Source organism: Sclerotinia sclerotiorum, genomic scaffold, assembly GCF_000146945.2.
Source record: "Sclerotinia sclerotiorum 1980 UF-70 scaffold_19 genomic scaffold, whole genome shotgun sequence".
Classification (NCBI taxonomy): Eukaryota; Fungi; Ascomycota; class Leotiomycetes; order Helotiales; family Sclerotiniaceae; genus Sclerotinia; species Sclerotinia sclerotiorum.
In genome coordinates, this window is record NW_001820817.1 from 374,409 (window position 1) to 386,506 (window position 12,098).

General features: G+C 42.2%; 5 protein-coding genes across 5 annotated transcripts in view; 3 read left to right on the top strand and 2 right to left on the bottom strand.

Annotated features, from left to right (window-relative positions):
- Positions 1 to 694: 694 nt before the first annotated feature.
- SS1G_12178 (conserved hypothetical protein) lies at positions 695 to 1,393 on the bottom strand (the record flags this gene model as incomplete). Its single annotated transcript, XM_001587098.1, has 3 exons — positions 695 to 797; positions 861 to 1,193; positions 1,281 to 1,393. The coding sequence occupies 3 exons, from the start codon at positions 1,391 to 1,393 to the stop codon at positions 695 to 697; spliced, it is 549 nt and encodes a 182-aa protein (XP_001587148.1).
- A 754-nt stretch (positions 1,394 to 2,147) lies between these two features.
- Positions 2,148 to 3,824, top strand: SS1G_12179 (hypothetical protein; the record flags this gene model as incomplete). Its single annotated transcript, XM_001587099.1, has 2 exons — positions 2,148 to 2,218; positions 2,297 to 3,824. 2 exons carry the CDS (start codon positions 2,148 to 2,150, stop codon positions 3,822 to 3,824), a joined length of 1,599 nt encoding a protein of 532 aa, XP_001587149.1.
- A 771-nt stretch (positions 3,825 to 4,595) lies between these two features.
- Positions 4,596 to 7,910, top strand: SS1G_12180 (hypothetical protein; the record flags this gene model as incomplete). Its single annotated transcript, XM_001587100.1, has 7 exons — positions 4,596 to 4,638; positions 4,700 to 5,183; positions 5,244 to 5,455; positions 5,589 to 6,723; positions 7,054 to 7,090; positions 7,699 to 7,775; positions 7,868 to 7,910. 7 exons carry the CDS (start codon positions 4,596 to 4,598, stop codon positions 7,908 to 7,910), a joined length of 2,031 nt encoding a protein of 676 aa, XP_001587150.1.
- A 960-nt stretch (positions 7,911 to 8,870) lies between these two features.
- SS1G_12181 (hypothetical protein) lies at positions 8,871 to 10,002 on the top strand (the record flags this gene model as incomplete). The annotated part of the gene is made up of 2 exons (XM_001587101.1): positions 8,871 to 9,412; positions 9,582 to 10,002. The coding sequence occupies 2 exons, from the start codon at positions 8,871 to 8,873 to the stop codon at positions 10,000 to 10,002; spliced, it is 963 nt and encodes a 320-aa protein (XP_001587151.1).
- A 1,663-nt stretch (positions 10,003 to 11,665) lies between these two features.
- Positions 11,666 to 12,098, bottom strand: part of SS1G_12182 (predicted protein) — a gene marked incomplete at both ends in the record, with an annotated part of 1,891 nt that continues 1,458 nt past the window's right edge. The window contains 2 exons of the mRNA XM_001587102.1: positions 11,666 to 11,704; positions 11,794 to 11,897. Of these exons, the coding sequence (XP_001587152.1) occupies positions 11,666 to 11,704; positions 11,794 to 11,897 (143 nt within the window). The remainder of the gene's footprint in view (positions 11,705 to 11,793; positions 11,898 to 12,098) is intronic.

The following is a 12,098-nucleotide window of genomic DNA, read 5'->3' on the forward strand; positions in this document are numbered from 1 at the left end:
ATGCAAATGTGCAGCGGAAATACCATGCGACTACCTCTGGGTTATTGGGGCATGCAAACAAGTGATGCATCAGACACTCCCCGGTATCAATTCTGCGGGCTTCGCAGTTTTTACATTTCGTTGAGCATAGGAATCTTCAAATCTTGATATCACTTTACCAGACTTTCGTGCATCATCATCTGATTGTTCTGTCTTGTCTCTTCTAACACGAATCACATACGCCAAAGCGATTCCACTCCATGTGCGATATCGAGTCGAGCATTGGCAAGAGTGTCGGAAGCGCCGAAAGTTTTATGGATGTAGAAACCCAGTTGCCCTAGAAACCTGTGACCTAATGGCTCAAGAGTGAGTCTGTTACTAAGCGTAAAAAGACAATTTGGAGATCAATCCTCATTAAGGTGTCGTCATTTCGAAATGGATTACATGAAGAAAGTCTAGACTATGTCATGCACATCAAGTAGATTTCAAGGGTATTCAACAATGCGTTTGTTTTGTATTTATTGAAAGACCAAAATAAGGATACAGCCCCCGAAGTCCCATTGAGACGCCCTCCTTTAATATCCTGAGAATGCAACAACAACCCATTAATCGAGCTGAGACATGGACAGCAGTCCATTATGCATAATCTCCAATTCATAAACATATTGACGCCGGGTATCTGAATGACGATGTTCACCCTCCTTTTCTAGAAAAATTATTCATCATCAATGTCCTGGTGACGACCATTGACTTTCTTTTGGAACTCCTCGGGGTTCTTGTCCCATAACTCTGCGGCCTCGCCGTTCAATGGTGATGCACTGTCGATGTATGTTAGCCCGGCTTAGACACTCAATCACACATCCCAACATGAATTAACATACTTGTTTGGCTCTCCCAATAGACTTTGCAAACTCAACAGAACTGTCTGGATGTTATAAGCAGCTGTCCATTTGTCCTTTAAGATATCCAAGCAAATTCGACCAGAGAAATCGACGTTAGGGTGATAGATAGGTGTCTTGAAGAGCACGGTTGGTGGTGCATAGGGATAGTTGGATGGGAAAGCAAAGGATAATTTGAATTTCTTAGAAGCATATGGAGTATCATCAGGTCCGTCGATAGTGGCGGTCCAGGAAAGAAGATTCCCGTCTGCGGAAGGAAATGCGGAGATACCAGGTGCTGCAGAGGTCATCAATTGCATCAACTCGGTTTGGAGACTTTAGTATAGAATTGTATTAGTATTGGATATTTTGGCAAGCTGTATTTGTGAAGGGGTTGAGTATAGAAGTAGACTTCGTACTAACCGTTTTGTGGTGCTTTGAGCATCAGGACCTTTGCGAGGAGCAATTTTGGCAGCTTGAGCGGGTGGAAGATCTCCAGGCGCGGAATTCTGAGTATCCTCCATGGCGTAGTTCATGATGATTTTGAAAAGAATAGGAAGCACAAAAGCCCTAATTAAATAACTGAGTAGGTAACTAAGAAGTCGACAGCTACTGGTACTAGTGTGTAAGGTTGACAGAAACGGACAAAAATGGTTTAGCTGATGGGAATGTAAATAAAAATTCTGAAAGCAATTGTGTAGAAGAAGCAAACGGTGTTCTGGAAGATCAAATCTAGACAAAGGATTCTTCGACTCTTGTTCTTTGATGAATTATTATTTGAACTGGGAATTTGTGAAGGTGGTGAATGTACAAAAGTAGTGTGAGTGTGAGGTGAAATAGAAAATGTATTTATGTTACTCGAGTAGGGACGTTGAAGTTTTGGGAGGGTCGTAGTGGATTTGTTTATTTCGCTTTTCTGTTCTAGGCAGACAGAGGTAGCCATAGAAACGCGAGTGGGCTGGATGGTAAGTCACTAATTTTCGCGATTCGCGACTTAAAGTGCTTAGAAAGGAACGGTTAATTGAAACTCAGACGCGATTCAAAACACCCTGTGGCAATAACTTTGATTGGTTTTTAGAGAAAGCTTCAAAAATTCATAGTTTCCATCTTACTTTATTGAATATCGAAAGAAGTTTATATTTTTGGAAATTTCCCCTTCTTGTGACATCGACATAGCATTCGTTTTTCTATATTTGTATTGTGGTGGTGGTCTTCAAGAAATTCCGCGTTCGTCCATTCTTTACTTCGTTTCCAGCAGCTAAAGATATGGCGGCAATGCAGATGTCACAGATGGACCCGCTGCCCCGCGACCTACCTTTTCGAATAATTTCTAAAACGATAGGTAGAGGTGCCTACGCATCGTGAGTCCAAAATAAGACTATTTGACGGTCTTTTGCTATACAAACAGTCATATATTTATATACTAATAAATACTGTAGAATCAAGAAAGCCATTCCTCCAGCCGACCCTACTCCGGTATTCGCAGTCAAATTCATACATAAAGCTTATGCTGTCAAACATGGCCGAATCTCCTCAAAGCAAATTGCCATGGAGGTGTCGTTACATTCCCATATTGGACGGCATCCGAATATTATAGAGTGGTTTGCGACAGGTGAAGATGCTGTATGGAAATGGATAGCCATGGAATATGCGGAAGGAGGGGACTTATTCGACAAAATCGAAGCGGATGTCGGAGTCAAAGAAGACATTGCACATTTTTATTTCACACAGTTGGTTAGTGGAGTAAGCTATATGCATGCGAAGGGTGTTGGGCATCGAGATATTAAGCCCGAGAATATACTATTGTCGAGCAGTGGTGATTTAAAGATTGCGGATTTTGGGCTGGCGACGCTATTCGAATATAATGGTGCGAGAAAGCTTAGTACGACTATGTGTGGTAGCCCTCCATATATAGCCCCAGAAGTAATATCTTGTTCTAAGAGTACTCAAACGAAGGTGAAAGGAGCAGGATATGCTGCAAACATGGTGGATATCTGGTCATGCGGGGTCGTATTATTTGTGCTCTTGGTGGGGAATACACCTTGGGATCAACCTACGGCCGAAAGTTGGGAATTTGATGAATACATTAAATCAAATGGACGAAGTTCAGATGAATTATGGCGAAGATTGCCCGCTTCAGTTCTATCATTGCTACGAGGAATGATGAATGTGGATGCATCCAAACGCTTCAATTTTGAACACATCAAACGACATCCGTGGTATACACGGAAGAATCCACTTCTCACAAAAGACGGCAAAATGAGCGATCCATTGGGTCTTGCCACTCAGATGTTGGCAAATCTTCGTATCGACTTTGAGCAAAAGCCTAGCGCGTCACAGCTCAGTCAAGATGCAATGCAAATTGACAGTCATAAATTTTCATTCACTCAACCGGAGACACAGGTGATGGATATGCAATTTGATTGGGAACGACCACCACGTGTATTACCTACATCTCAACCTACCGAGGCCATCACTTGCAAGTTCCAACTTCCATCGCCAGCTATATCTAATTTTGGAGATGCTACACTAGCTGATGAACCTTCCATGTCTCAATTCTCCTCCAATCCTGCAGTATCCCTCCGTCTTACGCAACATGCTCGCCAATTTCAAGATATTCTCCCTAATTACTCGCTTACGCGATTCTTTTCACATCTCCCCGTTCCTCAGCTGTTAACTCTTTTATCCGATTCTTTACATGCGATGAACATACCCATACCACCCTTATCCCAACTGCAAAGCAGTCAACTGCACGCGGCGTGGGTCAAGGTACGGGCGGTGGATAGTAGAAGATGTGGCATGAATGGAGAAATTGTTTTGGATACTTATGAAACAGAGGACACAGAGTTAGTAGAAGTGCGGTTTGTGAAGGTTAAAGGGGATCCGTTGGAGTGGAGACGATTTTTCAAAAGGGTAGTGGTGGCGTGTAAGGATGGAATCTATATACCTTCTGTCGAGGATGCGTGATGAGTGGTGTTGGGAAAGATTGATAGGAATTTGGAGTATGGATGCGGATGGTTGTATAGGGAATGTGAATAAGGGGAATCAACGAGCTATGATATATGAATTGTTTAGGATAAGGAGGGGCATTGGATGTTAGGGAGGCCTGGGTAGCCGGTATGAAAGGACCATAGACCATGATATCCCATTTTACATCATGACTTTACGTCGATAGATTCTTTGTCCATATTTTTTAGTTAATCTTAATGTTTCTTTTTCTATCCACCATTACCCATTATGGAATCTGGTGTTGCATTCTGAGCTTTTACGGACGATCTGGACATTCCCAAAATCCCGAATATTAAAATATTCATAGATAGTCCGTTGAATACTTAGCAAATCATTCAGATTATTAATAATCCGCTGAATACTTGTACAGTTATTTCACTGCTAATATTTAAAGCTTATATATAATAAAGTCGAATCTAGAATATTTATACGGAGTTATGTTGACAATATCCCTGAACTTTATTTGGCGGGGTGAAGGGAACGTGGACGGGACGAGAGGGGCCTATTTCATGCACAGACCCTTTGCCGAGCTATGCATAATCGGTCGGCCTTATCGGCTGGAACTAGAAGCTTATGATGTTGATTAATCTAATAAATTGATGGACTAATGGATTAATGGACTGTGATTTCGAATCTCAATATCAATCAACCTTTGGATGTTCAAGTTTCTTTCAATTCATACCTACTTCTTAATTTCAATATACCTTCGACAGTTGGAAAATGGCAAAAATGGACGATCTTCCTTCAGAAATCATTCTCAATATTACTTCATGTGATTATACTCCGCATAGCTTTCATAAATTGACAAATGCTAACATTATTTCCTTCAATAGATCTAGAACCTTCAGACATCGTCAAACTACAATTCGTTTCCAAACGATATTTAGAACTTGGTCGCGATGACACTCTCTGGCGAGAACAATGTTTCACGCATTCCTCATTTCTCGACAAGCTCCGCAGACGTCAAGAATTAATATCTTCCGAAACCGAAGACGATTCCGGAATGCGTGAATTAGCCATAGCTCTCGCTACGAACAATGGAACCGGCGATTCGAGATTGCATAAACCTCGTCAGGAAGCGCGAGACCTGAGGAGTAAAGCAAACGAGAGGATTAGAATATTGGCGAATTGGGATCCGAGTTATCCTACGGAGAAGGTTAAGTGGTATGATGAGTATATAGCGAGAAATGCGCCGATTTCAACTAGTTGGTTGCAGCAACCTCGTCATCGCGAAAGTGCTAGTCGTGAACATTTGGAGGTGCGGGGAATGGCGGTGTATACACCCAAAGGAGATACTCGAGCTACTATGGTTGTTGCGTAAGTATCCGTGTTTTTACTTCCTTATACTTGAGAAGGGTCCTGACGGCGATATTGTAGACCTCTTGATGATGGTTCCATTTGTATTTGGGATATCGGTGCGAATGCCTCTCGAAAAGGCAGCATTGTCGCAAGAAGCAAGTCCGGGATTCTGGCGGAGAGTGGAAGGTCACAGGATCTTAAGGCAAGGTCAAAGATGATAAGTACAGGTGTCACAGAATGTATTAGTGTTGACAGTACTCTAAAGAAAGCCTATGTTGCTGTTCAAAGTGGTATGTGATACTTCTACTTTCAGCTATCATGGTTCTCCCAAGCAGTACATCTTTACTTATGTCCGTAATGTACCTACGGAGGCCTAGATATCGCTTTCCCTAGCGTCTCTATTACTGACTGACAATGTTACAGGTCTGGTTGAAGTTGATCTCGAGACCTTACAGACGGTAAACCATGAAGCATATCCATTTTCTATCACTGCTCTCTCTGAAGCAAAACATCCGACACCCTTGACTGTGGGAACCAATCTATCTCTCTATCTTCATGATTCTCGTCAAAGAGCAAACGTTGGATCGCCCAGCCAAATAGAACGACTTGATTCTTTCAAAGTCACATCTGGCTCTACAGACAAGTCGTTTAGTTTTAAAAGCTTGCTAAACCCAGAGCCAAGCTCCGATTACGCTCACCTATATCAACCGGGGCCACTAAGTATTGTGCATCTGCCCAGTTCGGGTGATGACTGGAATGGTAATGGAGATATTTACGTTGCTGGACGATTTCCTAGCATTCTGAATTATGACCGTAGAAATTTTCCCAAGCTTAGAGGAACTATTCATTCTGGTGCACGATTATCTCAAATTGCTACGCTCCCATATCCCTTTGCATCGATGGAAAAGGACCTCGCCCGTCGGGGTGAACTTTCCGTTGAGCAGGTATGGAAAGCTAAGACTAGACCAGGCAAAACCTTGATTGCTTGCGGTGAGTATAATAGTAAAGGTTCGCTGGAGATGTATGGTCTTTGTTCTGATCCAAATCTTTCCACTATATCTTCCCAGTTCTCCGCGGGGCGGCTGCAAGATTCTACTATGAAGAATCGTCAAACATCATCCAGCTCAAAACTGTTATCTGTTGCCAATCACGGTACCCGCATTGTTGTTTCTGACGGAGGGGGTAACCTGAAGTGGTTCGAAAGGGATGGATTCACCGAGTCCCGAAGATGGAATATTGCTCATGGTTCCGTCGAAGCGCCAAGGGGCATATTTGGCACATTGGGTGACTCTTACATGGATTCAGGATCTGGAGACATCGCGATCAAAATTCAGACAACTGACTCTGGGATCGACGAACGGCCCGTCAACGAAAATGATCTTATTTTGTGGACAGGAGACAAAGTAGGGCTGTTAAATTTCTCTAGCAAACCTGGTTTCACAGCCGACTCTTTTGAAGATACTCCCAAAACTGCCGAGGAGGCTCTTCAAGAAAAGGAAGAGCGTACCCACGCGGCGACCATGAGAAGAGCACTGGAGATGCAGGCAAATGAGGTCAGGTACGTGAGAGGTCTAGGGCTAGGATTTGTGTGACATATTTAGCGGGTTCTTCCCAAACATTTCTTCAATAATGTTCACACTCCAGCTGGACATTTTGAAAGGTAGTCAGGGCCAATCTTCCGTATATTCTTGCTGTACAACAACAAAATGGGCACAGTACATACAGATTATTCTCGATCTTTAGACCATTTGATATGGTCAGGCGGTATCTCCCAGCACAGCAGGGAATCGTGATGCACCCTGTGATACGGGGCCAAGTTCCTAGGGCCACAATTCGTGAGATGTTAACCACAGCTTTCTCAAAAGGCTCTAATTACTAAATGGTGAAGATTGGCAGTACTTGTATGCCGATCGGAGAATAAGGCTGTACGATATCACGGAGTCCTTGCTCGATGGAACTCAATCTGCACTGCAAACGTGTGAGATGAAGTTTGTAGTTGTAGGGTAATGTGGCGGGTTGCTGGGGTACATCTTCAGTAGGTTTTATAGAATCGGACGTCAAGCATCTTTTACCTTGGCATTACCATTGCATGGAATTTTCGAGGATTCTGGACCAGTGGAGACAAATTTCGGATGAAGATCATGTATGTATCTAATATTTTTCGGGTCATTTTTTTTTAAATGGTTTTGAATGGGTTTGAATGATAGCCTTGTTACTCGGATATGCGGTCGTATTGGTCATATACATTAGACTTATTGGTCTGTTGTGACTAGCCCACCAGGCCTAGCTTCCTCTCGCACTTACATATATTTTTCATAGGGCGGTACAACTTTAATTATTTATCATCGAGGCAAAGTTGCAGAGAAGAGTTCTGGATGGTGGCGATAAAATGAAATAAATTATTGTCTAACATTTTGTGGTCTGGTAAAGTTCGGTTAGAAAGATTTAGAAAAAGTGTAAGATTGATTTCAGGCCTATCAGTTCAAACGAGGCGAACGATTCGGCAACCAAGATCAGATTAAAGTTACATTAGCGTCAGGATTCAGGAAATTGTCTTTGGGTTAGAGTACGGAGTGAGGGTAAGAGTAAGAGTAAGAAGAGTAAGAGTAAGTAAGTCTTAGATTCTTCCAAGTATTATTATTATCATTATTATTATTTATGGACTAATATAATAAACTTGCTAACTTTTAACTTCTATCTAGGTGTGTAGGGGTTCTTAGTAGCAAACGCCTAGGTAGTAAGTAGTAACATGTAAGTAGTCTTCACACTCCTTTATACGTTGGTTTACCCTATACGGAATAGGGAGTGGTAGAGATGACCTAGGTACTCGACTATGCTTACCGACTGCATGCTGTATACTCTCCAACTCTGCCCTCTACCTCTACCCTCTGCACTGTACAACGAATCTTTTCTTGATCACCCAGCCGCTGCACACTGCACATATTGATGAACACGGGCCAAGACGGTACTAGGTACTCCCAGGTTGCGTTTCATCGACCCTGTTAATCCGTTAACTGTACGAAACGTATCTTTTCTGAATCTTACACATGAGGCGAGGCGGTGTGTAACTTTCTAACTGCTCTGCTTGGGGGTTTCGGATCGCCCGTTGTCACCGCACACGCAACACACGCACAGCACAGCACCGCACAGCGCAGCACACACCCAGAAAATCCCCAACTAAAATTCGACAACCTTGGAAAAAGTTTCCGCAAAATCCGTTCATCATTAATCAACGATTCGCAACCAAGTGAAAGGAATCGTTGACATTTAAAAAGGATTATGGTTGTTGTTGGATCCCTTTCTCCGCCTCTGACGTTTCTTCCCACTTATCAATTAACCTCAAGGTATATGTAAAACTTTTTGGCAAGCACATTCATTCCCACATCCCATCATTGCCAAAACATTTTCTCCCAGCCTCACTCATCCCATTGTTTTGGGGATAATAAAATCACGAAAAAGCGAATCCATAGTGTCATTTCGTTTTCCTTATGTACTTCAAGAGCTCTGCATCTTGGAAGCGGTGACAGGGCTAATTCAATATTAACCCGAGTAAGCCTCACTGCACTGTGCATGCGTCGTGTGGCATATGCAGCTTCTCATAGTAGTGTGAGCTTTGTCCAAAAATAATATACACCGGCTTACTTTCCACTTCCTCCTAAGGTCACCAATTTTGTATTTCGTCCGTTTTTTTTTTCCTTATTCTTCATGGCTACTGCTTCCGTCAAAAGAAGCGCAAGTACGGACAGTAAAAGGTCACACTCGGGGCACCGCTATGAAAAAGTTGCTGCCAAACTCCGAGATCCTCGTTTGCAGCGAGAACGATGTAGTCCGGGTGCTTCACAACTTCGGCCTCCTACCCGACCTATTTTGCAGTACCATCAACGGACACCCACCGCAATGAAAACACCAATCCCATGTTTTCCACCTCCGTCGCCGCCTGTTGATATTTACGTCGCTCCGACCATGGAACGAACGCTTTCCGGACATTCGATAGTCTCGGATCACAATATTTCAATGCCTCCTCCTGTTATCCACGACCACACAATATTGAGTGACGATCAAGCTGCGAATCTCATCGAACATCACTTTCGATACGACCCACCTCCAGATCATTATTACTTGGAGGTCGAACTCCAAAATCTTCTCCTCAAAGCTCATTTATCCGATCGTGCAATAGACCGTATCATCTACCTAGTCGATACAATATTTTTCCACAATTCACTCCACAACCGCGTCCGTCTCTCTTGGTCCTCCCCCGAACAACCTCGCTACTCATCCGAACTCATCGGCACCACTGCTCTACGTCTAGCTTCCTTTGGTGGTTTTGAAACCCTAATTGTTTTATCTGAACCCATTTTAAGAGATCCTAAATACGATAGGGAGATTACTGTTAAGTGCTTTATTTGCATGAATTAGTTCATTGTTATTTATTTGTAAAATGTGGGCTGGGGAAGCTAAACAGATGGGGGGTCACACGGACGGGTTTCATCGTGTCGTAGGAGTTATCGATGCGTGGGTGGAGAGGTGGATCGGAAGAGATTGGCTGAGATTGTGTAGTATGAGGGCGAATTTGGAATTTTTTAGAGTGCACACGGAGGTTTGCGTACCGCTAAGTCGGGGAGTAGGCGAGGAGCGGAGAACGAGCGCATGGGAAGATAATGGGAATGGGAATGGAAATGGGGAGGTGAGAGAGAGGGAGAGATCGTGGGGAATACATCACCATGGACATCATCGCCATTCGGGATGCGGACAGAGTCCTGGACCGGGAACGGAACGCGCCTTGAGGTTTTCGCGTGATTTTATCCCATATGTTGGTGATGAGGAGGGATTTCGATAATACATTTCGTCTTTGTGCGTATTTAAAAGAGGTGGGAATATGGCGGTTCGCTGGTCTACGTTTTTTTTTTCCCCTTTTCTCGGTGATCTTTGCAACGACTCGGGTCCTCTTTCTATCCTTTGTTTGTTTTGTTTCTCATCATCCTCATACGGATCACGATTGATTTTAGCGCGGCGAAAGGAAAGGCCATATTTTAAAATTATCAATTATTATTAGTATTAGCATCGATGGATGGGGTGGGTGGGGTGCATTTAGGAGGCGTTGGATTGGGATTTTTTTTTTCGAAGTATGGGCGGAATGGAATATCTTGGTTTCGGTGGATGGGTTGGCGGGTGGGTTATGATATTGATGTTTTTTTGTATTTTTTTTTTTTTGTATTGTATATTTTTAAAAGTTAATGGTTTGATTGGGATGATTCGGTATGGGATTGGGACTGGATGTGTTGGGATTGCATGGATTGGCATGGGAGGAGGGTTGATTTATATTCTATGATTGCATTGAGGGGGAAAGATGGAATGATGAATGGATGGATAAATGATACGTCACTATATCATATCATATCGTATCATTATATTATGAATTTTTATTAAGAGGGAGGGAAGAGATATTGATATAATTACTCACTTCAAGTTGTTGTTACGAGGTTTGCCGTCTAGATCACGTGGAAGTGCTCTAGGCTCTCGAGGTGGTTTATAACTAGGCGTCAAGCAGGGACTTAAAGTAATGACAATAATGCAATTCGTAACTAATAGTAGAGTATACTAAATGATTGATCTTGAGCACGAAGCTCTATACAAAAGAAATCCATCTTGGTTATATAGACCTTCATGCTAATCGTCCCCTTGGTCCCCTCGGTCCCTTCGATCAAGAGACCGAGGGGATCTAAGGGACCATGTGATTACATAATTGGTCACATGATACGAGACCCGAAGCCGTCGTAACAAGTTTTTGTTTTGTTTTTAATAATATTAATTAAATATAAATAAAACACATAGATTTTAAATTTGAAAAAAAAATTAGAATATATTATATATATTGATTTGACTCGGAGTAGTTGAGAATATAAATGAGGAATTTATTTTTTGAATTAAATCTTTATAAATTTTATATAATAATATGTCTTTAATTACTAAAACAAAACAAAACAAAGCAAAACAAAACAAAACAATTGAGAATATAACATGAGGAATTTATTTTTTGAATTAAATCTTTATAAATTTTATATAATAATATGTCTTTACATTACTAAAACAAAACAAAACCAAAACCAAACCAAACAAAACAAAACCAAACCAAAACCAAAACAAAACAAAACCAAATCAAAACCAAACTCAAAACAAATCAAAACACAATCCAAACACAAATCAAGACCAAACTCAAACCGAAATCAAAACAAATCAAAACCAAATCAAAACAAATCAAAACCAAATCCAAAACAAATCCAAAACAAAACAAAACAAATCAAATCAAATCAAATCAAATCAAATCAAATCAAATCAAATCAAATCAAATCAAATCAAATCAAATCAAATCAAAAAAATAAAAAATTACCCACCTGGAACATAAAACCTAAAACCTCCCACCCATAGCCAAAACCTAACCCACTCCTCCCCCCACTGTGACGCCTCACACCTCCGGGTCACGTGGCATGCCCCGTTTGTATTTAATCATAGGAAAACTCTCTACTCTTGTTTTCCTTCTTCTTTTCTCCTTAGCTTAGTATTTTCTAATACAAGATACTTTACCCAGTATTCTTGAGTGTGACACCCGCCCAACATACCACCCCCTCACCCCCACCCCATCCCACTTCACCCCCGCAAACCCCTCCAAATCCGCCACCTTCGCCTTCCCCCCCACCATCCTCTTCCTCCCTCTAACCCTCTCCCCCCTTTCCTCTCCATTTTATTCCCATCAAGCTCATCCAACCACGCCATATTCCACGGCGTATTCCTACTCTGAGCTGTATACATACTTTTATAAGTATTTTTACGGATTTGGAGGGGATTTCGATAGGGGGTCGGGAGGGGGTGGTTGGGGTTGAGAGTGAGGTTGTTGTAGGGGGTGGGTAAGAGAGGGGGTTGTGGGTGGTGGGTTGG